Source organism: Gymnodraco acuticeps, unplaced genomic scaffold, assembly GCF_902827175.1.
Source record: "Gymnodraco acuticeps unplaced genomic scaffold, fGymAcu1.1, whole genome shotgun sequence".
Taxonomy (NCBI): Eukaryota; Metazoa; Chordata; class Actinopteri; order Perciformes; family Bathydraconidae; genus Gymnodraco; species Gymnodraco acuticeps.
Window position 1 is genome coordinate 4949412 of NW_022990238.1, and position 24431 is coordinate 4973842.

The following is a 24431-nucleotide window of genomic DNA, read 5'->3' on the forward strand; positions in this document are numbered from 1 at the left end:
TGCCCGCTTCACGCGAGTGTATCCTCAAAAGATGGTATTTCGAAATGTAATAAATTGACATTTGTGTATTTCCTAAAAAGGAGGAAAATGATGGGTGTGATGCACAGCAGTGACATGTAGAGAGATAGAGAGAGAAAAAAGAAAACGTCTTCAATGCTGCGGAGAGGGAGAAGAACAATAGGGTCGGTTGAAGACGGTTGACTTCCTTTCTTCTGCTCTTGGTTGTCCTGAAAAATAGACACCAATTACAGACACACACAGATCATCTAACACACACGCATAAACACAGAGAAAAGAGACACAAATTCAAAGATTGTTGTCACAGTGAGCAGGAGGTTAGTTTAAGGCCACCTTGGCTGTTTGTCTGATTCATTCAGCATTTCTGTTTCACGGCCCTTTTGAGAAATAAGCCGCTGCCCTCCATCCCCTTAATCACTCTGCTCAGCGCTCTCTACAACCCTATCAATTACTCCCACACTAATGAGTACAGCTAGTCAAACACACACACACACACACACACACACACACACACACACACACACACACACACACACACACACACACACACACACACACACACACACACACACACACACACACACACACACACACACACACACACTAGACTGCAGGACTACCGTGCCTTCCTTTCTCTTTTAAGCAGCCTAGAGATGTGTGTGTGTCCCTCTGCATCCGTCCTTCCCTCTTGTTCCGTCTCTCAATTTAAAATGTTCACGGAGCAAATTTGGCTGCTTCTCATTCACCAAACATTTATGAGCCCCGCCCGCGTCTAATGGTGCCCCTAAACATATTAATATCATTTCATTTTCAGCTACTTCAAAGTCTTTCCTTTTCTTCCCCTTGAAAACTTGACATATTACAATGCCATTATTCCTTCTACTGACAAACTCTCGCAACAAGTCAACTATAATTTCCAGCGGCTTAGTGTCCAAGACGCCAAGTCTTGTAATAAAAAGGCAGTGCTGAATACATTTATGGGGAGAAATACATTTTATAAAGTAAAACAGTGAGGCCAAAATATATGAATGTAAAAGTGGAGAATTTGGTGTTACCTAAGAAGCTCTGCGGAATCTCTTCTGTACAGCCCGAGTAGGCAATTTTAACCCTTTAACTAGCAGCGCCACTATTTGGTAGAGCACATTTTGTGTCTTGATATCTTGTTGAAAAATAAATAAAAAGGTTTAACTCCATCTGATTCAGCCAGCTCTACCATTTAGTTGACATGTTATGCATAAAACAACCTCTAGATGTCACTGTAGTTCAAACAGAATGCCCTTCAGCTAGCTTCCCCTGAGAAAGTTGGCATGCTAAAAATCACTGCTGAAGAAATCACTCTTTTTGGTCAACTTTTGGGTACCACTTTACAATAAGACTACCCTTATAAAGGATTCATAAAGGGTTTATAATTAGGTTATTAATTAGGTTGTAAACACTTTATTAATCATTAAGAACCATTTATAAACCAGTTCTAAATTAGTTTTCATATATCAACACAGGCTCACTATTTGGCAAGATGACTAAGCCTTATTCTTCTTCATCAGCCAGCTTGGTGTCTGTTGTTCACTGAGTTGATTCTCCCCCTTCCATCTTGTTTTTTCTTGGCATCTCTTTATGACCATTTATTTATGAGTTACTAACATTTATAGTTGCCAAAATGGAGCTTTGTTGTAAAGTGTAAAACACATTCCCATTTATTAATGAGTTACTACCATTTCTAATAATGCTTAGCAGTACAGATTAATGTGGGCTCACTATTTGGCAAGCAACCGGTCACAGTTGCCCTGTTTATCTCATGTCTTATAAAAGCTTATTAATGATTTATAAAGTGTTCACAACCTAATTAATAAATTAATGTCAGCCCAAAGTTGCACACAGATGAGCAAGCCAACACAGGATATATACATTTGCTGTTAGGCCAGTGGTTTCTTGCTAGGCCAATTCAGCATGTACAGTAAGATGTGCAAGTCTTTTTTTTTATTATGAAAAACACTTAACTTACTTTTTTCCATTTTATTTTTTTTTACAATTATTGTTTATTATCTTTTATGAATATATCTGGTTGTATTTATTGCTCATTTTCCATAAAAGAAAAAAATGTATTTGAGTTTGTGTTTTATTTGGGTTTGATGCATACAAATACTGTACTGTATATGATGATTGTTGAAAATGCACTTTTACCATAAAAGGCCAGCTCAAACATTTGGTAGAGGCTAATAAAAACAAAACTGTGTGGTCAGTCAAAATAAATAAAAATAGATTGTGGTTATTTGTGGCCCATTTGATAAAAAAAATGCAAACAAATAATTTTTCCATAGCATTTTTCTTGGTCTGGTAGTTAAAGGGTAGGCAGTTCTTCTGCTTACAGCACTGTGCATATCAACAAGATAAATCACAGCTGATGAAGTAGCAGAGCACAACACCAGGCCAGCATGGATGGCCCGAATGAAGAGCATTAGGAGTCAATAATGATGTACTACTGTGTCCTGGGGAAGGAGGGGGGGCAGGTAGAGTTCTCTCACAGGGCAGATTTACTCTGACTCAGTGTACATCTGGGCTAAAACTGCAGTGTTGGGTTCCACTGCAGTAAATGCATGCTGCAGCTGTGTGCATGGATTTGTTATGCCTTAATGGAACCCAGCCGTCTACAGCAGGCTGTGACAGTGCCAAATGAGGGTTCTGTTGAGCTGTTTTGTCTTGCTCTGTTCTGGCTGGCAAAAACAATGCTACATGGCAGGGAGGCCTCGCAGGGCTTTTTGGCTCGATGAGATATGATTTGACTTGTATTTATTTTTTTAAAGTGATCCCACGCGCAGCAACAAACACACACGTTCCGGACCCCTGCTTGAGCTCAGCTGACAAAAGCCTGTGTGTGTCAGTTTTGCTCTGGCTGTCACCTCGCTGTCTCAGGTGACTGGAAACATGATGTCTGTGTAACACGCACATAGAGGCCCCTGTCAGACGCTAGCCATCAATGTGGCTACACACGATCTCAACTGCTTTGACACACAACCTTAACATATCATCTCTCTGTTGTTAACCTTTTTGTAGGGACAGGCGATGAAAAACATGCGTCAGCCTTGGGTGATGCCCAGCATTCCCAGCCAGACGTGAACGATGGGGCATTACCAGAGCGATTAGAAGCAGCAAATTCAATTAATCTTGACAAATCTCTGCTGAGGCAGGACTGAAGAGAGCGGCGCGCCCCCTCTCCTGGTAATTAAAATTGGCCTAGTTGAGTGACGTGTGGTGCGATGGTGACTAGGTTTTGGGATGAACAGTTTCAGCTTTGAGTCTGAATGTGTCAGGTCGTATTTACTTCAGATCAGAACAAAAACAAAGACGGCCCGCAGTATAAGTTGTCTGCATACGCTCATGTGTAGCGTGGACGTGTTCTCCAGCCGAGAAGAGTGGCAGAGGACAGGGGTAATTAGCTCTTCTTTGTCACCTCAGACAGGCAGGACTTTTCATCAGAGAGGGATCAACTTCCAATTTTCTAAGCCGTGACGTACTTTACACACAATCAACAAACTTTTTTCCAAACACAGGGAGGAAAAATGCAAGTCAGCAGCTATTTAATCATCCCTTTGATTGCTTTGCAGAGAGAGAGTAAGCTCCCTTGTGCAGTCAGAGGGGGAGAAAACAAGGTTAGAATACATGAGGAAGGCAGGTACAACTTGGAAATGCTACCTCGACCCTCTATGAACTATAATACGGGACACCAGGCTACAGCATAGAACTTCTAGAGAATAACTAACAAAGTCACGCACCTTGAGAGGGGCAGTCTGACAGCAGCTAACATCAAATGACAGACGGACTGTACAGAAGGTAGAGGAGACTCGAGAAAAATATGTGTTGCCACTTTTAAGGCATTGAAGAAAAAAGACACCATAGAGAAACTCTAAACTTCTGCTTATCTGTGACCGTGGCTGAAAACTGACTCAACAAAGTCTCTCAAAAGCGAATTCAAGGGCAAAAATCACAGAGCAGAGGTAGGGCGAACAACTGAAAAAGGTGCATGGAAGTCCCTGAGTTTCTCCGAACCTCTCCATCTGGGCTGGAGAGTTGGGTATTTGAATATGTGTCCAACCTGTAAAAGAAAAAAACGACAGAGACAGCAGCAGAGACTGAAGAGAGTGGTAAGATACTGAGGCAGAGTGATGGACAGAGAGTACAAATAGAAGAATAAGAGAAATGCTGCGGTGGAAGAAGATTAAAGACATCCGACTATAGATGAGATGTGAAAGAGAGCAGAGTACAGAAAGAGAGACATGAATAAAGGTGACGCTGACTTTGAGAGATAATAAGCAAGAGGAAGACGAGAGAAGAGGGAAGAGATGAGAAGGAAGAAGGAGAGAGCATAGGAGGTTAGAATCTTGGCGCTGACTTAGATCCATGGCTCGCCTCAACAGAGCCTGAGGAAAAAGCAGAGAAAAACACCAAGTTTCCCCCCCCCCTCCTTATGCAATCAGCCCCAGAGGATCTATGTATCCCACCCCCCATTATCACCTCTTCCTGGACCCCAATTCTGCTTGTGTCTGGCAGAGGTGAGCGCCACTGCCCCTCCCCTCCAGACAAGAGTTCCTGCACAGTGAGGGGATCAATGCTGAGTGTAATAATTCATGAGAGGGAGGAGGGGAGGCTGAGCGGAGATTTTCACATGTACAATGATCAACACAACAAGATATAATCCTTTCTGTGTCTGCTCCTCTGGCTGTGTGAGGGACTGTGCTCATGTCCGTGTGTGCATGCTTGCTCAGGGGGAGAAAGAACGAGAGCAACTGTGTGTCCCCCTTTTGCGAGTGTGAGGTACACTTGAGTGTGTATGCAGACGTGTGTGTGTGCCATGGAGCTCTGAGCAGTGCCGTGAGGAAGTCAGCCGTTACCATGGGGACATTGAAATGTGTGCAGCTCCAGGTCATGTGGTCTAAAATAAGCCTTTTGCTGTTTGTGTTAACATTCCTATGTTCAGGTGCACACACACACACACACACACACACACACACACACACACACACACACACACACACACACACACACACACACACACACACACACACACACACACACACACACACACACACACACACACACACACACACACACACACACACACACACAGCCTGCTTGTCTCACTGCACCCAATTTTAATTTGTATTGGAAATCAGAGGGACAGCCAAGGTGTTTGTCACCTGATAAAGGCAGCGGAATGCCCCTGGGTCAATCAGTGTATGAGTGCAGGGGCGGTGTGTGTTACACTGCTGTGATCGCCAATAAGGGCAGACCCAATGTTTGCAGTAGGTGTGTGTGAAGTGCTTATCGGACCCCGTGCTTCCTTCCCCCATGTGAAAATCTCTCTCAGCCACTGTTGTGTTGCTCTGTCGATGAAGAAAAAAAGGGTTTAGAGGCTTGTGTGTGTTTGTGTGGATGCATGTGTGTGTCGGTGCATTGCAAGTGTATGAGAGAGAAAGAAAAGAGAGAGAGAGAGAGAGAGAAAGAGAGAGAGAGAGAGAAAGAAAGAGAGAGAGAGAGAGAGAGAGAGAGAGAGAGAGAGAGAGAGAGAGAGAGAGAGAGAGAGAGAGAGAGAGAAAGCATGGCGAGGATGACTGTGTGTGTGTGTGGTTTTGTTTGTGTTGAAAAAAGCCATAGGGAGCAGGTGAGCACGTGTCAGTGAGAATGTCATTTTTGTCGAGGGCTTTTGGGGGTTGATAAGGGGGTAGGAGGTTCAGGTGGGGGGAGGGGGGTAAAGAGAGGGAAGGGAGGGGACGAGGGACGGTGAGGGAGTTGGGAAGGTGGGAGGGAGTGAAAGGATCTCAGTACTCACTGTAGGGGACACACTCGTACTGGATCTCCAGGTACTTGTAGGTCCCTGGACAGGGGTCTGGGAACACGTCGGACCCCGCTACCACCACACACTGGGTGCGGTTATTACACCTGCGAGTGGAGACAGGCGGGGGAAGGGAGAAAAAGAGAGAAAATAGAGGAAGTAAGTGATAGAAAAATGAAGAAAGACAAAGAGACATCTTCAGGCTCTGAAAGATGGAAGGAACGGTTGGGAAGGGAGTAATTTCACACTAGACTAGATCATGTGACAGCTGCACCCGAGGGGAGGTGGGAAACAGAGAGGCAGGAAGAGACGGGAGAACGGAGTGGGGTGAAGGGTAGAGAGAAGGAGGGAGGGAGGGGAGAGGCAGAGAGAGGGCGAGTGACGTAAGAGGCTACTCTCTTGGGGGATTGTGAGTGGGAGCAATTAGAGGTGAGAGAACAGGGAAGGACGAGAGGGGCTAAGGCAAATACTCTACACTATACACACAAGGAAAACATTCATTTGCACATTATACCTCAATCTAAACCGCTCGCTGCATGCCGTCTCACGTCTGCACACCAGGAAACACACACATGAACGATATATGTCCACACACACATGCACTCATTCATTCTCAACACATCATCTCTATCCAGCTTTCAGCATTTCTCCCCTGTGCTGTTTCTCACTCCTTAACTCACTCATCCTATCCATTCTAGTAGTGTCTCTTTCCTTTACCCCTTCAATTCTCTCCCTCACCCCCTGCCATTTCCCTCCCTCCTTAGCTCTCTCCCCAAGCTTGCACCCTGTGCCTCCATTACATGCGTGATGGATAGCTGGGAGAGGGCTTCTATTGATCTGAGCTCGGAGGAAGCAGGCGCTCAGCGCAAACACAGAGCAGCTGTAGGAATCCCTATAAACACTCAAAAACCCCAAACCTCCGCATTCACATACTCGCACTCACGTACACGAAATGAACACGCACACATACACCACCATATACATGCACAGACACAGTGGTGTTCCACACAGAACTTCAGTATTTCACCAAGGTATCAACACCACAGGAGGAAAAGCAGGACATTCTGTTGTGAGAAAGGATTGTTCACCTGGCCAACAACAGGCTCTGGCTCACACTGAAAATCCAAACAGATCAATAGTTACCTTTGTGACATTATCTTGAAGGCGTCGGGCAGGTAGCACTGCACATTCTCCATCTGGAAGGGGTCTGCGTCACAGATCTTGTCATCAGTGCGGCCGTAGTTGGCCGTTTCGATCATGATGACATCGCTTCCAGGGCAGCGCAGCTCGATCGGGTAGCCTTCACACGCCAGCTCTCGACGCATCAAGCCGAAGGGCATCATTGACCGGCTCAGGGCTGGAATGGAAAGAGGGAGAGAGGCAAAGTTATTGATAATTCAATGAACCTTAATACTTTTAGGAGGCACTTTATTATTCGACCACATTGTAAATATGATGTGTAGTGACAAACGCAGGCGGAATGAAAGTGGTTCCTATTGTCCTTATGTAAAGCTCAAATAAGCTATTAATGACTCGCCTTCACAGATCAGTAATGTTTCAGATCCGTTGATGCCTGGCAGTGCAGTTTTCACATTGGAACATCACAGATCAAATATTGGCATGATGAATTGCAGCCATTACCAGTTTCTTCAATAAGATATTGCGGCACTTGTGAAGTAAACTGTGAGAGTTTCAAATGTTAACAAACTCCTACACACAGCCAGGCCTCAGCTTCTCATACTCATCCCCTCACCAGAGAAGAACTGAGTGTCCTTCCAAGCATCCTTTAGTGTTTTCCACCCCAACGAGGTGTCAGAGCAGCACCTTAAGATTCTCTCTGAATAGCAGAGGAAGTCATGGTAGAACAAGCAAAGAAAAGAGAACTAGTGGCTTTGTACACCTTCACCCCTGGTGTGTACACCATTTGCACACCCACTGCTGTTAATAAGCCGTCTGAGAGGAAAGTCAATGCACTGACGGGGCCAGCAGCGGGGCTCTGTGTGGGGGAGGTTCAGCAGGGACAGCGGGGTACTCGGGGTTAATCGCTGAGCCAGGCTGAGAGGCATGGAAGAGGGCTGCGAAGAGGCGCTGAGAGAGACACTTGTTGTCTTTCAAGCTCTCTCCATAACTGCATACCTATCCAACTTCTCCTCTATATTCAGTCTCACGCAAAAAATAAAATCAATACAAAATGGCAGCAGACTTTCTCTACAGCACAGGTGGAAGCAGGGACAAAGAAACAGAATTTAGGTAGAGACAGAGTGATTGATCTGGCAGTGAGGGTGTCCGTGGTGTTGAAGGACAGCCAGTGTGTGTCCGTGCTGAGACTTATGCCAGTGGCTGTGAGAGCTGCTGTCCATGGTCCTGAACTACAAAACTTATTCTGGGAAAATAACAAGTGTTGGAGCTTGGTAGGTGTGGAGCTGTCTGCTGTCCTGTAGGAGGGTGGGGTTTTGACTGAGCTCTCCTCTTCATTGTCAATGCAGAGGCCATGACACATATTAGGCTGGTGGGCATTCTGTTAAATCTAAACAGAGTAGTTCACTTAATCAGGCTGTAATTTAGCAGGTCTTTATAAACTGAGGCTTTCTCGCACAGTGCCAGATGGGCTCAGCAGCAGACTAAGGGCACTGAGTCAGCCCCTCTCTCCCACCTCTGTTAGTGCTGAAACCCACAGAGCGGGGCTGTTTTCCTTTCCTGACACTGAGCTAGCACTGCTTAGGTTTCAGCCGCTGTCCATTCAGGAGGAGTGCCCATCTGGGTCAATGTCAATGTCAGTCATCCCCGACATGCTCTGCAGTGGTGCGCTACATGATTCACTGCAATCAGACTTGCTCATATTTCCAAATGCCATCAATTTATGCAGCAGGGACTTGAGTTCAGTTGTGTAACTAACGCCATTAAGGCTGAATGACTAGTACAGACAGACTTCAAATCTTTTATGCCTCGCCAGCATGCAGTGCCAGTGCCAAATCACAAAGGCCTTGATACAAAAGCGCATACTAATTAAAGCACTTGGAGATGCAAACAGCAGGCGAGGCCAGACAAGTTACCCCACACACAAATGCAAAAACCCACAAGAGCAAATTAGCTCATACACGGACATACTGGGCAGGCGAGTGTGTGCGTTCATACTTGCGTTGCATACATACACCCATACACTCGCAGTGTCTTGTAGTCACAGTGGCAGTGCATAGTGTCAGTGTGTGGCCTTGTTCTTTTAACTACCCTGTGGTGTAAGTACACAGCAGCGTACAGCTGGCCAGCTATTAGAGCCACACAGTGAGCCAAGAGGAGTGTAAAACTGAAGGGGGCCACCAGGAGTGATCAAGCTCAGTCCACTTAGCCCCCATCAGAGGGGGCAGACTACAAGTTAAACATACTTTACATACCAAACATACCTTGTATAATAACTAATCCCAAATATTCATGGCCTTGTAATGCTGTGCCCCCTGAACGCTAATGGAAATAGCTACAGTGGAAGGGTTCATCTCTTTGAAAACAGCCAAAGGGGGCAGTTAAATTAATGTATGAGCTGTTGGTTTCATTAGGAGTCTGTTTCAACAGCAACAATTATTTCTGCATTGTTTTTGAGCGATAATTTCATTTCCAGTGGTTATGCTGATCAGCTTGTCTTTGTACAGATAATTTCTGCTTGTTACCATGACTGTCATGTCTGGTATTTAGCAAGGAGATCACTGACTAGATGTTGACACGCCAAGAGTTTATTTAGTCAAGCTGAACTTGATCTTATAAAGACAGATATGTTTTGGAGTAAAGGCTCAAAGTAAATGTAATTAGTGTTTTTGAATCAAAATGATGCAATTTCACAAGTCACATTTTAGAGAGATTGTGATGTATGAACCTTAATCCATTATGTTTTCAGGTTCTTTTTTTTCTGGCCCACTGTTGGAGTTTAGCCATAATTGAACACAGTCATTATTGAGCCAGTACACTTCAATAGTGACAGCGACCATGATAACTAGCCTATTTCTGGCAGCACTGCAACTCCCTACTTCTGCTATAATGGTAATAATCGTATTTCACCCCAACATATTTCAATGTTTGACAAGTTCCAGGTTTAAGGTAAATACAGCAGTTTATATACTGATAAATGGCAAGATTTTTGAATGATGCATTCACAAACAAGTGTGGAACTTAATTTCAGGGTGTGTGTGTGTGTGTGTGTGTGTGTGTGTGTGTGTGTGTGTGTGTGTGTGTGTGTGTGTGTGTGTGTGTGTGTGTGTGTGTGTGTGTGTGTGTGTGTGTGTGTGTGTGTGCCAGATGGCCTGAGGCCTAGCTGAAGCAGAGGCTGGCTTTGAGCTGCGATGAGATGAGCAGAGGATAAGCTTGGACTGGCCATGGGCTACGATTGTCCTTCACTCTGCAGGAATCCATTAAGGTTTCAGGGTTTCTTCGGCCAACAAACACAGACACACACGTGGCCATTTAGTCTTGCCTGTCAGACTCATAATTGCTGGATGACAAAGAGTCTTTCTCAGCAGACGCCATATGTATACACTGTAGGTGGATCTAATTTCTCACTGTGAGAATATGAATTATCTCCCGTGGTATATAAAACTGTGTTCATATATTTCATCCGCAAGAAATTGTTAACAATCCTCCCACATACTGATAATGGTATGAGCCAATTTGATAATTACACAAGCTGATATGAATATACGTGGCAGTGTGCAAGACACACACACACACACACACGGCCTGGTGTCACTCCAGGGCAGCTGGTGTGAGGGGCTGAAGCGGTTGGCTTCATAATAGAAGTTCCATACAAATTAAGAGCAAGAGAGAGAACTGATTGGATTTGACTCATTATCCTCACACAGTAATTAAAGCCTGAGGGTGGATAGTGGCTTGGACCCTCGGACAAGAACATATTTTGCAGAAGCTAAGCCAGTCTTTACACTTACTCGTTCTTTATTTGCCAATAAGAGTCTTCACATGCTCACACATAAAGATATACGCACAAATGTGTGCCAAGATAAACCGTAATTTGGAGATGAGGAGACGTGACCTGCAACTAAGAGCTGTGACCAGCACTTGAGGAAAGTGAAAAGTAAATCTTGTTTGTTATATCCATAAAATGTTTATTTTTACCGAAACGAAAGGCTCCATTAACTGCAGCATGCCTTCAAACATAACTGCACTTTGATTTCAATGTCTCTGACAGTTTGACCTTGGACTGTGTTATCGCAGACACTCTATAATGTGTTTTTTCAGAAATAATTGATTTAAAAGGCTTGGCCTTGCAGGTAGCAGAGACTGTGATAGTGACTTTGCAATTGAGTCACAATAAGAGATTATACTTGTGGAGCTCTGTGGGCCTAAGGCCGACTTATTAGCTGGATGGCTGACTGTCTTTCTGGGGCCGAAATGTGATCAGCCCCTTTTAGCCCTCTGTCTGTTCCAGGAGTCATCTCCTAATGCTACACATTAGCATAGCACTGAAGCAAGGTGCAAAACAGTATTCTCGCCAAACGGTAGTTGAGACACTGGGCATGCTTCTGACGAGGTGGGATTCTTGTTATAGCACCGTCTTTATAATGAACTTTAAGTGGCATTAAGGCTCATAGGTGAATATCTTCTTTTTGCCTGAAGATAGCAGTGGAATATTAAAAAGGATACTGCATTCATCTACATATGCCCTCAAATTCAGCTATGGCCAGTAGAGTCATCTCCCTCATGAGTTTCAGGTAAATCTGGCAAAGAAGAACAAGTCATTTTACAGTCATTAGACAGAACGGAGAGGTCTCAGTGATGGGAATCCATCTCCCACACAGAATAATACCGACCAATGTTTCCAGAACTTTATCAGTTTAGCGCTGTATCTTCTTATCGTCTCATTTAGCATTTCGAGTTAGCGTAATGACTCGCTGGAGCATGGCCTGTCAACCCAGACAAGCTGAGGCAGTGCGGCCAGAACTGTCACATCCAGGCAGCCTTCAAGCTGAAGAGTTGGACAAAGTGACATCCGAGACAAACCTAAATGCCTAACATGAGGGTGCAGGGGATGCGTGCTGCGTGAGTGAGCTTGTGGGACAGTGTGTGTTTGTGTGTAAATGGGTGGCAGTAACGCCGGCCTCAAAGCTAGGATGCTATCTCATCTCTTCTGACTCTTCCGCCTGTCTCCTACAGGCAAAGGAGACGGAGGAGATGAGATGAGGAGCGACTGTATAGGGAGTCACCAGCCAAGCTATACGGTCAGAACACAAAGCAGCGAAAAAATGACACACATCCACTGTGATAGAGCCAAGTCAAGCTAACACAGAGGGATATACATGGGAGGCAGAGCAAGTGAGACAGGGTTACAATGGAAAAAGAAACCATCAAACTAGATGCTGACAGAAGATCAACATCACAACTCTTCTTTTTGGAAGGTCACCAACATAAAAGGAGTGAGACAGACAAACATTTGTGGGAAAAAATACCTCCTTTTGTGCCCATCCAATCAGAACAGTTAGCCTTCCCTCCTCAGTGACCCAGTCCCCTAACTGAACTGAATTACAGCACATCTAATAACATTACATCATTTGTTGGAGAATTAAACATGCCCCCATTGGAAATGGGATATGCACAGACCCTCATGCAACCCATACTCATGCATTTGCGATGATCACCCCAAAAATATTGCCGTCAGAAACAAATAAGCACTAACCCTCATCCACCCTCAACCTCAAGAACTCTCAGTGTGTTGACAAACTTTGCTGTGGGGGGAACTAGCAGGCATAGCATAGAAATTAAGACAGGCGGTAAAAGGGCCAGAGACACAGAGCAACACACACACAAACTTTAGGAAGGAGGCGAGACGGGACGTGCTCATACTGTTAAACCACTTCATTGTCAGACCTGGCGTCTAATTATGCAATAAAAGCGCCTCAGCGGGGGGGAAACGGCATAGCCCAAAATGAAAATCAGCCTGCCTAAAAACTAGGAGATTCACCCGGTGTAAAATATCCTCAATCTCCCCAGGGGTAGGAGCTGTGCTGCAGGCCTAACACAACTCTATTGTGTTCTCTGTTTCCAGCACATATCACAAGAGGCAGGCCAGCAGCAGACAGTGAGTCAGACCTAGATTCACATAAACATTGTGATAGAGTAAAACTACAGGTGATGCAGGAAAACAGCCACAGGGATGAAGGGAGAAGAAGGGTAAGAGAAGTGGAGAGGAAAGTGAGTAAGATGTTGAGATACAGAAGAGAAGAAAGTGGTAAGAAAATGGAGGGAGAGTGAGAAAAAAGGTGTGAAGGAGAGAGGGCGGACTGAGGGAGTGAGTACCATGCAAGGCTTCCTGTCGGAAAGATACGTGTGCATTCAGAAGAGTTGCAAAGTCACATCCAGAGAGCAGTTAGGAAAGATGAGTGTCAAAGCCCAGCCAGTGCATTAGACACTTAATGAACCTTCTTATACGCTAAGGCTAAGGCTTGGACGTGTGCACTGAGTGTGTGTCTGTAGAGGTTTCTCAATACTCTAATTTCCCCTCTGCGACTCCTATCCTCGATACTTAGTCCCGCCCACAGGAGATGCGAGCGGAGGACTGAGGAGGGGAACCGAGGAGAGAGGAGGGAAGCAGCAGGCGGTTAGAGAAATGAGAACACCTCTCCTCTGAGCGGTCATTTTAAAGATAAGATAAGATAAGATGAACCTTTATTAATCCCTGAGGGGAAATTCAGTTGTACAAAGCAGCAACAGGGTAAGCGTGAAAAAAACAGTACAGCAAAGATTCACACAGATCAATAAAATCTAAAATAAATAATAAATAACATAAAATCAAGGAAAAAATAATAATGATAATAATAATAAAAGACTATGAAAATAGGAGATGAATAAAAAATAAGAGTAAAATAACTGTCAGCATATATACATATTTGGTCATCATCTAAGAAGTTATAAAGTGCGGAATAAGTTAAAGTGACAAGTTAACATGGGTTGTGGAAACAGTGTATATTTATGACCAGTGATTTAATTTTATTTATTTTTCATATTTAACCCCTTATTGTGCAGCCTGATGGCTACAGGCACAAAGGACTGTCCGAGGCGCTTGGTGCGTTGTTGTGGAGGGATGAGTCTGTGGCTGAACGTACTCCTCATCTTCACTAGAGACGTCCATTAATGATGACAGGAGGCACAGCAGCCCTCTGTCTGATGGACAGATGTGTTCATGACGACTTATATATTTACTTTGATTCATTGACATTGCGGTATAATGAGACAATAACAGGCTACAGATGCGTACACACACACACACACACACACACACACACACACACACACACACACACACACACACACACACACACACACACACACACACACACACACAGGGCCGCCCCTGGCCAACTTGGGGCCCCAAGCGACATTGTGAGATGAGGCCCCCCCCCAACCGACAGGAGTGAACTTTTTTTGTTTGGAAACAAAGTAGGCTACTTTGCAAATATAATTCCTGTTTATTATTATTATCAACGGTTACTTTTTTATACAGTGAGGTAAATGGTAAATGTGCATGTATGTCGCTCAGTATGCGTTTACAGGTGAATTTTGCATTTCCTGCCAAATACTAGTCTCAAAAAGATAAAAACATAATTAATGCAAATAAACTACTTCTACTAATAATAATAATCATAATCAATTCAATAATAAAAATACTATATTGTTTTATTATAATATAGTTGTAATATAGTCAAGACAAAACATGCTTATGACATGCTCAAAAACTGATATTTCTTAAATCTGTATTCTAGTTCCCTCTGTCAGCAATGTATCAACAACTACACACACATTTCTATCAGTATTTCTCTGTGTTGTGGTTGACATGATGATGACTGTTAGGAGTTAAGGGGAGAGGCTGAGCGTCACCATGAAATGTGCAAATTGACATAAAAATGAATAAAAGGGGAACAAATGCTCCATGTTTTTTAGGCTGTAAACTTTAACTGTTATGTAAGCCAAGTAGACAGACAGTATCACTCTTCCTCCTGTACATTAGCAGATACAAGGCATAACATACTTGAATGAATGGTAAATAAAGAATACTGTAAATAACTGCATCTCCATTAGCCTATATGCTCTGCAGAGACTGCCTTCTTCATGTCGTGAATAGCAGCTGATGTTTTAAGATGGCAATTGGCAATTTGACTTATACAACATTCGTAAGTTGTACATTTGACTCATACAATAACCCACCTTCGAGTGATGCGCTAGTTTCTTCATGTTTTGTTTTTTGCGCTGGACTGAAACTGTCTTTTCACCGACATCTCTTCACCTGCACTAGTGGCCGTATCAAAGCCGTGAGTGGTCAGATGTCGATTCATTGCAACGGTGTCGGGTTACAGACGTGCTCCTCTTATCACCTCTCACTCTCACTCTCGCGGGGGGTGCGGGGAGAACTGAGCGGAGAACTGCGCACAGCAGCTGAGGCCCTCTGGGCGGGGCCCCCTGCGCAAGGCGGGGCCCCATGCAGCCTGCGTGATTGGCCTGTAGGGAGGGGCGGCCCTGCATACACACACACACTCTCATAATAACGTAACACAATCAGAGACTGGATATCCCCCCCCCCCCCTCTCTCTTTGGTCGCTGAAATGGGGAATTTAAATGATTGGCCAAAAGTTGTATTTACAAGTATTAAAAGTTAGCAGAGGACACCAAACCAACTGAGACCCGTCTGTCCGCCGCATCTACGCACTGTACAACACGCACCTACAGCTCCTAAAGCATAATGCCGTTGTGTATTTTATTATGTGAAGCAAATGGTCTTAGAAAAATATCGACTCTTTGTTTGTATATATCTACTAAACTAAAGCAAGAGAGTATGCCTGTTATACTGAGTGATTATACTGCTCTGCTTTCTGCATGGACCTCACAGCTGTTCTCTCTGGAAACATCGCAACGCGATGAAAGCAGTTTGTAAAATAATATCCAGGGGATGCATGCAGAGCTGTCATTGACTGAGATAAATCCGGCCGTGCGTCACGCCTCCACCGAAATGCATCCGCGGAGGAGCCGTGGAGGAACCATCAGTGTATCCTCGGTTATAGCTCCTCTAGAGAGCCTCCTCGACGCTCGATCCTCGGTGTGCATTTAGAGAAATGAGATGTCCTTCAAAATGGCGCGCTGAAATTCATTTCCGGGTCACTACCGGAGGACCAAGGAGTCGAGGAGGGGAAATTTGAGTATTGAGAAACCTCATCTGTGTATTTGTACTGTGCATGTAGTGTGCTTCATTTGTGGTGCTGCTGTACCTACTATTTCTCACATATGAATTACAATTTAATTTGGCTATAAAACACAAATGTTATCCTCTTATCTTTAAAGGCCATCTTGTTCACCTGTAGCCTATACTGTATGCTTCCTCCACTCTGTGTTTTTATTTTTATTTTACCTCAGCAACATCCCACAATCGCTCATCCAATTCCATCCACCTGGAAACTGTCTCATTTACCCTCCCCGCCTGCTTCCTTCACTCTCCCCTTGTCCTGACCTTTCACCTCCTGTTTTCTGTCCTTCGCTTCCCATCCCTTACTCCTCCTTTATCTCCGCACACAGTTTTTTGAGCCTCTCCACTCATCCATCTCTCTCCCTGCGGTTCTCTATTTTCCCTTCTCTCCCCCCTCTCATCCCCCCTCTACTGCCCTTGGCTGCCAGCCGTAAGCTGCTGCTGGTAATTATAAATCTGCAGTCCACAAAACACACGAAAAAGCAAATGCACACAGATCTCGAGCACATGACATGCTTGACACATACACACAAACACATACACACAGAGACACGCACAAGCAGACACACACACACACACACACACACACACACACACACACACACACACACACACACACACACACACACACACACATAGGCTACAAAGCCTCAAAGTTACGCTGCTAGGCCCTGAGAGAAAAGAGGCAGTTATCACACGACTGCACAAACAGGAACACAATCCCCAGTCCTTAATGTAGGAGGTTGTTTGTGGCACACAAATCAATGTACCCAAATGAACACCCCGACACACACAACTACAAGCAAACACAAACGGAATGGGCTCACACACTCACAAACACGCGTACACCAACACTGTGAACAAATGAATAAACAAAAAAGGCACAGCCCCCGTATACAGGCACATGAGAGCAGTGTGCGTCATCTTCAAAGGAAGGTTTGAAAGAACACACCGCCACTCCGCCCAGGCCTCTCCCTCCGTCTCCTGCCCGCCCCCGACTACCAATATATGTTCAAAGGCCATCCATTAACCTTTCACTCACACAGGCCTCTCTGTGATCTACTGCTCTCAGCCAAGGGCTTTGAAGAGCACAGACACCCCCAGCACCAGGAAGGCAGCAGGGGAGGTGGCAAACAACCGAAAGACACAAAGAGGCAAAAGATGAGTGAAAGAAACAGGAAAGGAGGGAATGATAACAAAACAGATGTCGTGGTTATCATATATTAGGCAGAGGGTGAGAAAAGGCAAACAGAGCAGGGTTGGCTGGATAGAAAATGTAGCAAGGCTGAAGAGGACAGAGGTGAAAGAGAGTGTGCTAAGAGAGGAAGACATTTGAAGGGGTAAAAGGAACACGAAGAGAGAGGGAAGGGCAGCAAAAAGAGGAGAGTTTGGGCGAAGGACATCACGACGCAGGATGGAATAACAGCTCAGTTGTTGGAGGAGAAAAAACAGGGAGATTGGATGAGAGTAGGAGAAGTAAGAAACAAAGTGCTCTGCCAGATATATGCTCTGTCTGATAGCAGCAAAAGTTTAGAGCAAAGAGTTCACAAAACACACACATTAAACAATGTGCTTTACAAATTATACAACAATAAGCCGATAGCACATAGCAAGGTTAGCGGCACTATGGCTTTATTGCCTCCTCTAAATATATTATTGCTACAAGGCTGTCAAAGAATCAATTCTTATGAATTAGTGAGTAGTTTGCAGTTTTGAAATTATAATTTTAATATTATAGTATTGTGCGACTAAGCGTCTACTGTATGTGGAAAAATTCAATATGGGATATGGTTTCAGGTCAAGGTTCTTTTAAGATCTTAACTCAACACTTTGACCAACAATTTATGATAGCTCTGTTGTAAAAAAGCATCTGGCCTGCAATGGCATAGAGAATTCTTCATGTGGAAACCCATGAAATATAACTACCCGTCCCTGCTTTATAGAAAGAAAAATACTGCATTGAGATCAGTCCCCTATTACACATTGTCACCATCCAAGGACAGTCGAGAGACTAAAGCACTTTGTTGAGGAGATGTGTAAAAACGTCTAGCCCCCACCCTTAAATAATAACTTCTGTTCAGCGGAAAATGCACAGGAAAAAAAGGTAACGCTGAGAAGGGAAAGACAGATAAAAATGTCAGCGTGTGCTCTAGGACCAGGGGCCTTTCCACACGACTGATCTGAGAGCAAAGGCTTAAATCCAGGGGATATTTCTCCAGTCAGTTTGCTGGTGTCGTGATACAAGCTACACTCACATCAAATGCTAACACATACAATACAATAATGCAAACACAAAAACACACATGTACATACCGTGTACAAACTGTATGTACGTTAAGACAGCTCTCATGCATTACAAACTGAATGGACCCATACATAGCCTTGTTATGATCTGGCTTCCCCCACTGATGCACATAAATACAAACACAAGTACACACACATGCAGACGCCAATGCTTGCGCTATGCTAAATGAAAGCTCTGTGTCAGGGCTTCATCACATACGGAGCAGCTGCCTGCAATGCCTGCCACATTAAGCAAGCCTAATGGGCTTGCAATGCAACAACACCGCATATGAAGGGTTGTACATTTTTGAGCATTCTGTGGAATCAGCGGGACATTTAGTTTATCAGGGTTTGCATGTCACTCCGTCAGAGAGCCTGCCGTGCCAGGCTGGTGAAGCAGTTTTGTATATGCGTCGAGGAAAACATTACTTTTTTTTACCAAGGAAAGTATGAGTTTGCATACACCGATGGAAACACTGTCTTAGTTTAACACAGCCAAAGATAAATGGAGAATTGCATAGTTATTTTAAGAAATAATAAGGCAGGTGAGTGTGGTTGGCGGGACAGAGCTGGAAAAAAGTATGTGTACCGAGCTCATGCTGGTTAGGAACATTTGCATTTAAAGAGCTGGTTCCACCGAGGAATACATGTGTACGTTTAACGGATATATATTAGAATCTGCAGCCAGAAGTAAAGTGAGGTTAAAGCATGGCAGATCGTTGGGACACCACGAAGGAGCAAGGGTACACATTAGACTGTGAAGCCATGTGTGATGATCCTGCAGGTTTCCAAATGAGCTCTGATTAGCCTGAGAGTGATTTCAGCAGCTCTCGTCACATGAAAACCCTGCCCTCTTCCTTCCTGTTCTCCCTCCTTTGCTCTTCTCTCTTTTGTCCTGCTCCCCTGATTACACCACGGTAGAATAAAGAGAATAACACTTCAGCCAAACTTTGGCGGGCAAAATGAACAGCACCAAAACCGTGTTGGTGTACATGAGCATGTGTTTACGTGCCTGATAGAACAAGATTTCGTAATTTCATCAGATCAAATGTTGCGCTTAATACAGATAACAGTCAATTGATTATTAACGCATTATTAATAGTCCCAGGTGCCAGGTCACATAGATAGTTGGATTATTGTAACGCAAAACCAAAGCCACACGGTGCCAGAGGCAAATTGTGTCCGATTGTAACAAGTTGTATGCTGCTCAAATTGAATGTTACAAAAGAGGAAAAAAAAAAAACTGCACCTGGCCAATCAGAGCTTACACAGAGGGAAAGCTAAAAACCAATGCTGACACAGGCATACACAACACATTTAAATGTTGACCTTCCTCGCTCAGTTTATTTGGCTCCTCCTGCTCACTCATTGGCCCCTCCCTGTGACGGCCGTGTCTGGCCCTGATGCTCCTCCCCCTGCTCGTCCTTGCTGTCCGTCACCCAGCGGCTCGTTGGCAGAGAGCTGACCGAGAGCATAGAGCAGATGGTGTGCTGCTGTCTGTGTGGCAGGCCACTAGCAGGACACCCAACAGCCCCTCCTTCCCCCCTCGGCCCTCTGCCTCCCCATGCAATCCCTGCTCCTTTCCTTTCCACATCTTCCAACACACACACACACACACCCCCCAGCATCACTTCAGCCCATCCAGGTCACCTGCTGCCACGCTTACAACGACTAGCACACACATACCACACACACACAGTAAAACACAAAATGTAATATCTTATGGTACATGTCACATTCAAGGAGGTCACACATATGGCACTATTACATGCACGGATTCCCCCTTATATTCTTGCCACGCTCCAACTAACATCGAAATGACAAGAGATTTTATTGACATTCACACATACACGCTGTACCACACATAAAACCTCTCTCCGTCTCCTGTAGAGACAGTTTGGTTAATCAAGTGCAGTGTTTCTAGCCTGGTCAGCAAGTCAGTATACTTACAACCTTGATCACGTAGCTAACGTATAAATATTACATCCTCATTTGCAATAACCTGGTCAGGCCAGTTACAGAGCAGAGCCAACCCTTAGGAGCTTATGTTATTCATTACAAGCTGGCTTAGTGAAGCCAGCTTGTAATGGGACGTGAGAGACCAGGAGGAAAAATGGCACCAAAAAAAAAAAAAAAAATCATAAATTGAAATATTATTGATTCGAAAATAATATGATGCAGTACTATTATGTCTGGGTCTCTGTGTTTCATTAAAGCTTGGCTCTGTGTGTGTGTGTGTGTGTGTGTGTGTGTGTGTGTGTGTGTGTGTGTGTGTGTGTGTGTGTGTGTGTGTGTGTGTGTGTGTGTGTGTGTGTGTGTGTGTGTGTGTGCGCGAGCGAGAGAGAGAGAGAGAGAGAGAGAGAGAGAGAGAGAGAGAGAGAGAGAGAGAGAGAGAGAGAGAGAGAGAGAGAGAGAGAGAGAGAGAGCGCACCCGGTACCGCTACGCTAACGGATATAAGGAGTTTTTTCAACAACAAGTGAACTAAAGGACTCTCTCAGTGTTATCTCAGTGGGTGTCAAACGTTTTGGTCACCATTAATGAAAACAATTATTTCCGAGGCACACGTTTATAATGATCATTATATTATAAAAAAATAAGAGAATAAATGAAAAACAGGTATGAAATACTATATGACAGTAAAACAAGAATAAAGTTTAAAAGGGTGATTTGTAAAATATCCATAAAGAAATAGTAAATCTGTTTACAGTTCTGTTTCATATGGGTGTTGAGAGATGTATCCATAGATCTCTTCATTTAGCTCTCAAAGTGCACCAGATTGATGCTTTTAACTTCAATATTTAAAAATAAATCTTCCTAAATGTTTGAGCACCCTCTGTGAAACGTCAAGCTACCCCACAGCACCCAAAAATAAATATCTGACTTGTGTTGGGGGGGCCCGACTTTTTTTTCTTCTCCAAAGGGGGGGCCTGACAGAAAAAGAGAACCACTGACTTATTGGAAGGGTGTAGCTAAGGGTGTTGCACCAAATCCTGGGCTCTGTACACAAGTATCCCCCTTGAACTTTTTAAGAAAGCGAAAACCTATTGGTTACATATGAATCTTGAGATTGCGATATATCCAATAGTAAACATGAAATGCTAGTTTCCTAGAAAATAGGCAAAATATCGCAAAACATTTGTAGACTGTCTTTTAGGTTTGTGAGACCTCCATATGAAAGGATTCTCTTGTTTTGTAATAACTTTCAGTAGAAAAAAAAACAATTTATTTGACATGGGCAGTGTTCATAAGGAGTGCTCCAGGAAGCATCAGCTGTCACTAGGCTGCGTTTAGAGACAAATCCTAGTGCATAAGGACGGACTGATCCATTATGAGACTGTCGTAACAAGGGAGAGGGACCTCAGAAAGCCTCCACTATTTATTTATTTTTATCCAAAATTGGTGCCCTGGGTATTCAGTCCTACTATTCCCCCCACAATGACACCCCTGTGTGTAGCCTGAGCCAAGGAAGAGCCCATTAATACATTTTGGAGCAGATCCGGATTACGGAGAGAATACACCAATTAAAAGTAACTCTCGTTAACTTTGCAAGATAGGGCATCTACTGCATTCATGTGGTGATGGAATAATCAGGAAAACAAGTTGTTATATGCTCTGAGAAATAAGATAAAAAACATCCTTTAGTGTACAATGTTGTTTTCACATTACGACCTAAAACTCATAATCACACCAAAATCAGGAGAGCAACTTCCTGAACATCCCAGGAGAACCATTGGCTTGGCGGAGGTCGGCCATCTCCAAGTGCCATTCTAGTTTGAAATGCAATATTAAAATAAAATGTGTATTTGTTACACACCTGGTGAGGAAGGGGCGACATTGTTGAAAGCCACAGCACAAGCTAAGATGATCCACACTTCCAGAGCCATGGTGGAGGCTGAGCAGGGGGCAAGGCGAGGGGCGGGGGTAAAGCGTAGAGGCGGTCAGCAGGCACAGGTGAGCGGGGCGTCAGGTCCTCAGCTTACACCCTCCCTGAGGGTGATCCTGCAAGAAAAAGAGATTCAGAAAGGTAAGTGACACATAAACATTTGAATGTGACTGTACATCCATGCAGAGGAATTGTTCGACTGTGCTGCTTTTTCATTCTTCCCCCTCTCAGTATGGCATTTGAATTAGACAGTGTTGACTAATCTATCTGCATTAATCACTGGAATATGTGATAATAACTGCAGAAAACTGAGTGACTCACAAGTGGTATAGCATACTAAATGGTATCACAGCCGGCAAATGGGATAGGAGGAATAGAAGAGGAGAGGAGAAGAGAGGAGAGGCTCCCCCTGTGGTGGACAGGTATAATGATCAGACGGGGAGATCTGAGGCCATTTTGTGCAGGATGGCATAGCAACAGCTGTTACCACTACCAGCTCATCACTCCACAGTGTCTAACGCTTGATTGAATCAGACTACATATGTTTTGAGGCAGTTAAGGGGTTATATGAGACATGTGAAAATGACATGTCTTCTAAGTGTGTGTGTGTGTGTGTGTGTGTGTGTGTGTGTGTGTGTGTGTGTGTGTGTGTGTGTGTGTGTGTGTGTGTGTGTGTGTGTGTGTGTGTGTGTGTGTGTGTGTGTGTGTGCTTTGCGTACAGGCAAGCGCACTCAAAGCAAGACGGTAAAAAGTGGAGATTCAGTCAGCAGTGCCGTAGGGCTCAAACATCTCATTTGCCTAATGAAATAAATCATAATCTGGAACTATAGTTCTGATCTTTTGAAAGTAAAAACTGCTCTTCCCTGCAGTGGGTTCTAGACAGAAAACAGTAGAGATGGTATAGTTCAAGCTAATACTCCTCCTGCTGAGCTTGCTGATGAAACAGACAGATTGGACTGCATCTGTCTATATCTTTGTGTGTTCTGTTGTGTGTACACATTTTTATTTTTATTTTGAGGGAGTTTAGAGGATTAACTTTGATGTCTCTCTCTAACCCTTATTCCCTTTATATGATGGATGCTAACAACATATTCTGTAAAAGGACTATGTCAGCATATATGCCCTCTTTCACAAACAGACAAACACAGGTTCGAGTCAGCGCTAGACGTTTCCATATTATCATGTTTCAGCAACACAAAGTTATCAAATGTTAGACATCTTACAAATAATGGATATGTTGAAAAGTCAATCTAAAGGCCTTTATACACTCACTCATAAATCAATAACACAAAAGTGCAAAATACTTTCCTGACTATATTTTATATTTAAGGCTTTCTGTGAAATGTAAGAACCACTGGTATTTGGTATGCAGGGCCTTTGTCAAGGTTTAAAGCATTTATATATAGTTGCACTCTTTGCTTGGACTCAGTGTTGTTGTAATGTAATACATAGAAAATAAAAAAAATCATATAAATATAGATAAAACTTTCTGCACAAAGTGGTTGGCTGGAGCCTTATTTGGCACCACACAAGCTCAGAATAAAGAAAGTATTTTGGACAATAAGGTAAATGACTTAATGAACTAATTTTGAAATATATCTCAAATTGAAGTTAGAATGCCTTGCAGCCAAGATGGCTGATCCTGAGTGACTGGGTGGCTCCCGCCTGTCTTTATCACCACTGATTTGGCTTCCCCTCCACCTCTCCAGCCCCTCCCCTTCCTGACCTTCTCTGATATTTACCCTTCTCCCTAGTGGCAACGCCCGGCCCGCAGCCACTGTCTTGCCTGGGTGTCGCTGTGTGGATTAGTATGTTGGATGTCGTAGAGTACGAGTAAGACCGAGTGGGCGAGGAGAGGGCAAACAGTGAAAAGGGAGAAAGAATGCAATCAGGACACTGAGTACTGTACAAAGCATATCCGTAGCAGCCGTTCTTCACACCAGCATTTATTTATATTATGTGCACAAACACACAACCTCTTCACTATTGCTGCAGCCTGCGCCTTCATTTGAGTTTGTTTGCGACCACCCTCTATGACCAGAAGCTGAGAGAAAAAGGACACGCTCAGAGGGAGGGCAGGGGAGACAAAGAAAAAGTGGAAAAGCAGTAAACAAATAGCAATAGACATGTGATGTGGTACTGTAGAAGCCTTGGCGTCCGTGCTCCCTCTCATGGCCTTCCCCCCCCCCCC

The 24431-nt window shown here is 44.1% G+C and overlaps 1 protein-coding gene across 3 annotated transcripts in view; it reads right to left on the minus strand.

Annotated features, from left to right (window-relative positions):
• The window catches only part of adgrl1a (adhesion G protein-coupled receptor L1a), a 99900-nt gene that overhangs the window by 38031 nt on the left and 37438 nt on the right, over nt 1–24431 (minus strand). For all 3 annotated transcript variants that reach the window (XM_034219590.1, XM_034219589.1, XM_034219591.1), the window contains 3 exons: nt 22172–22356; nt 6989–7202; nt 5843–5952 (listed from right to left, as the gene is read on the minus strand). In XM_034219590.1, coding sequence (XP_034075481.1) covers nt 5843–5952; nt 6989–7202; nt 22172–22241 — 394 coding nt within the window. In that variant the 5' untranslated portion in view covers nt 22242–22356. The remainder of the gene's footprint in view (nt 1–5842; nt 5953–6988; nt 7203–22171; nt 22357–24431) is intronic.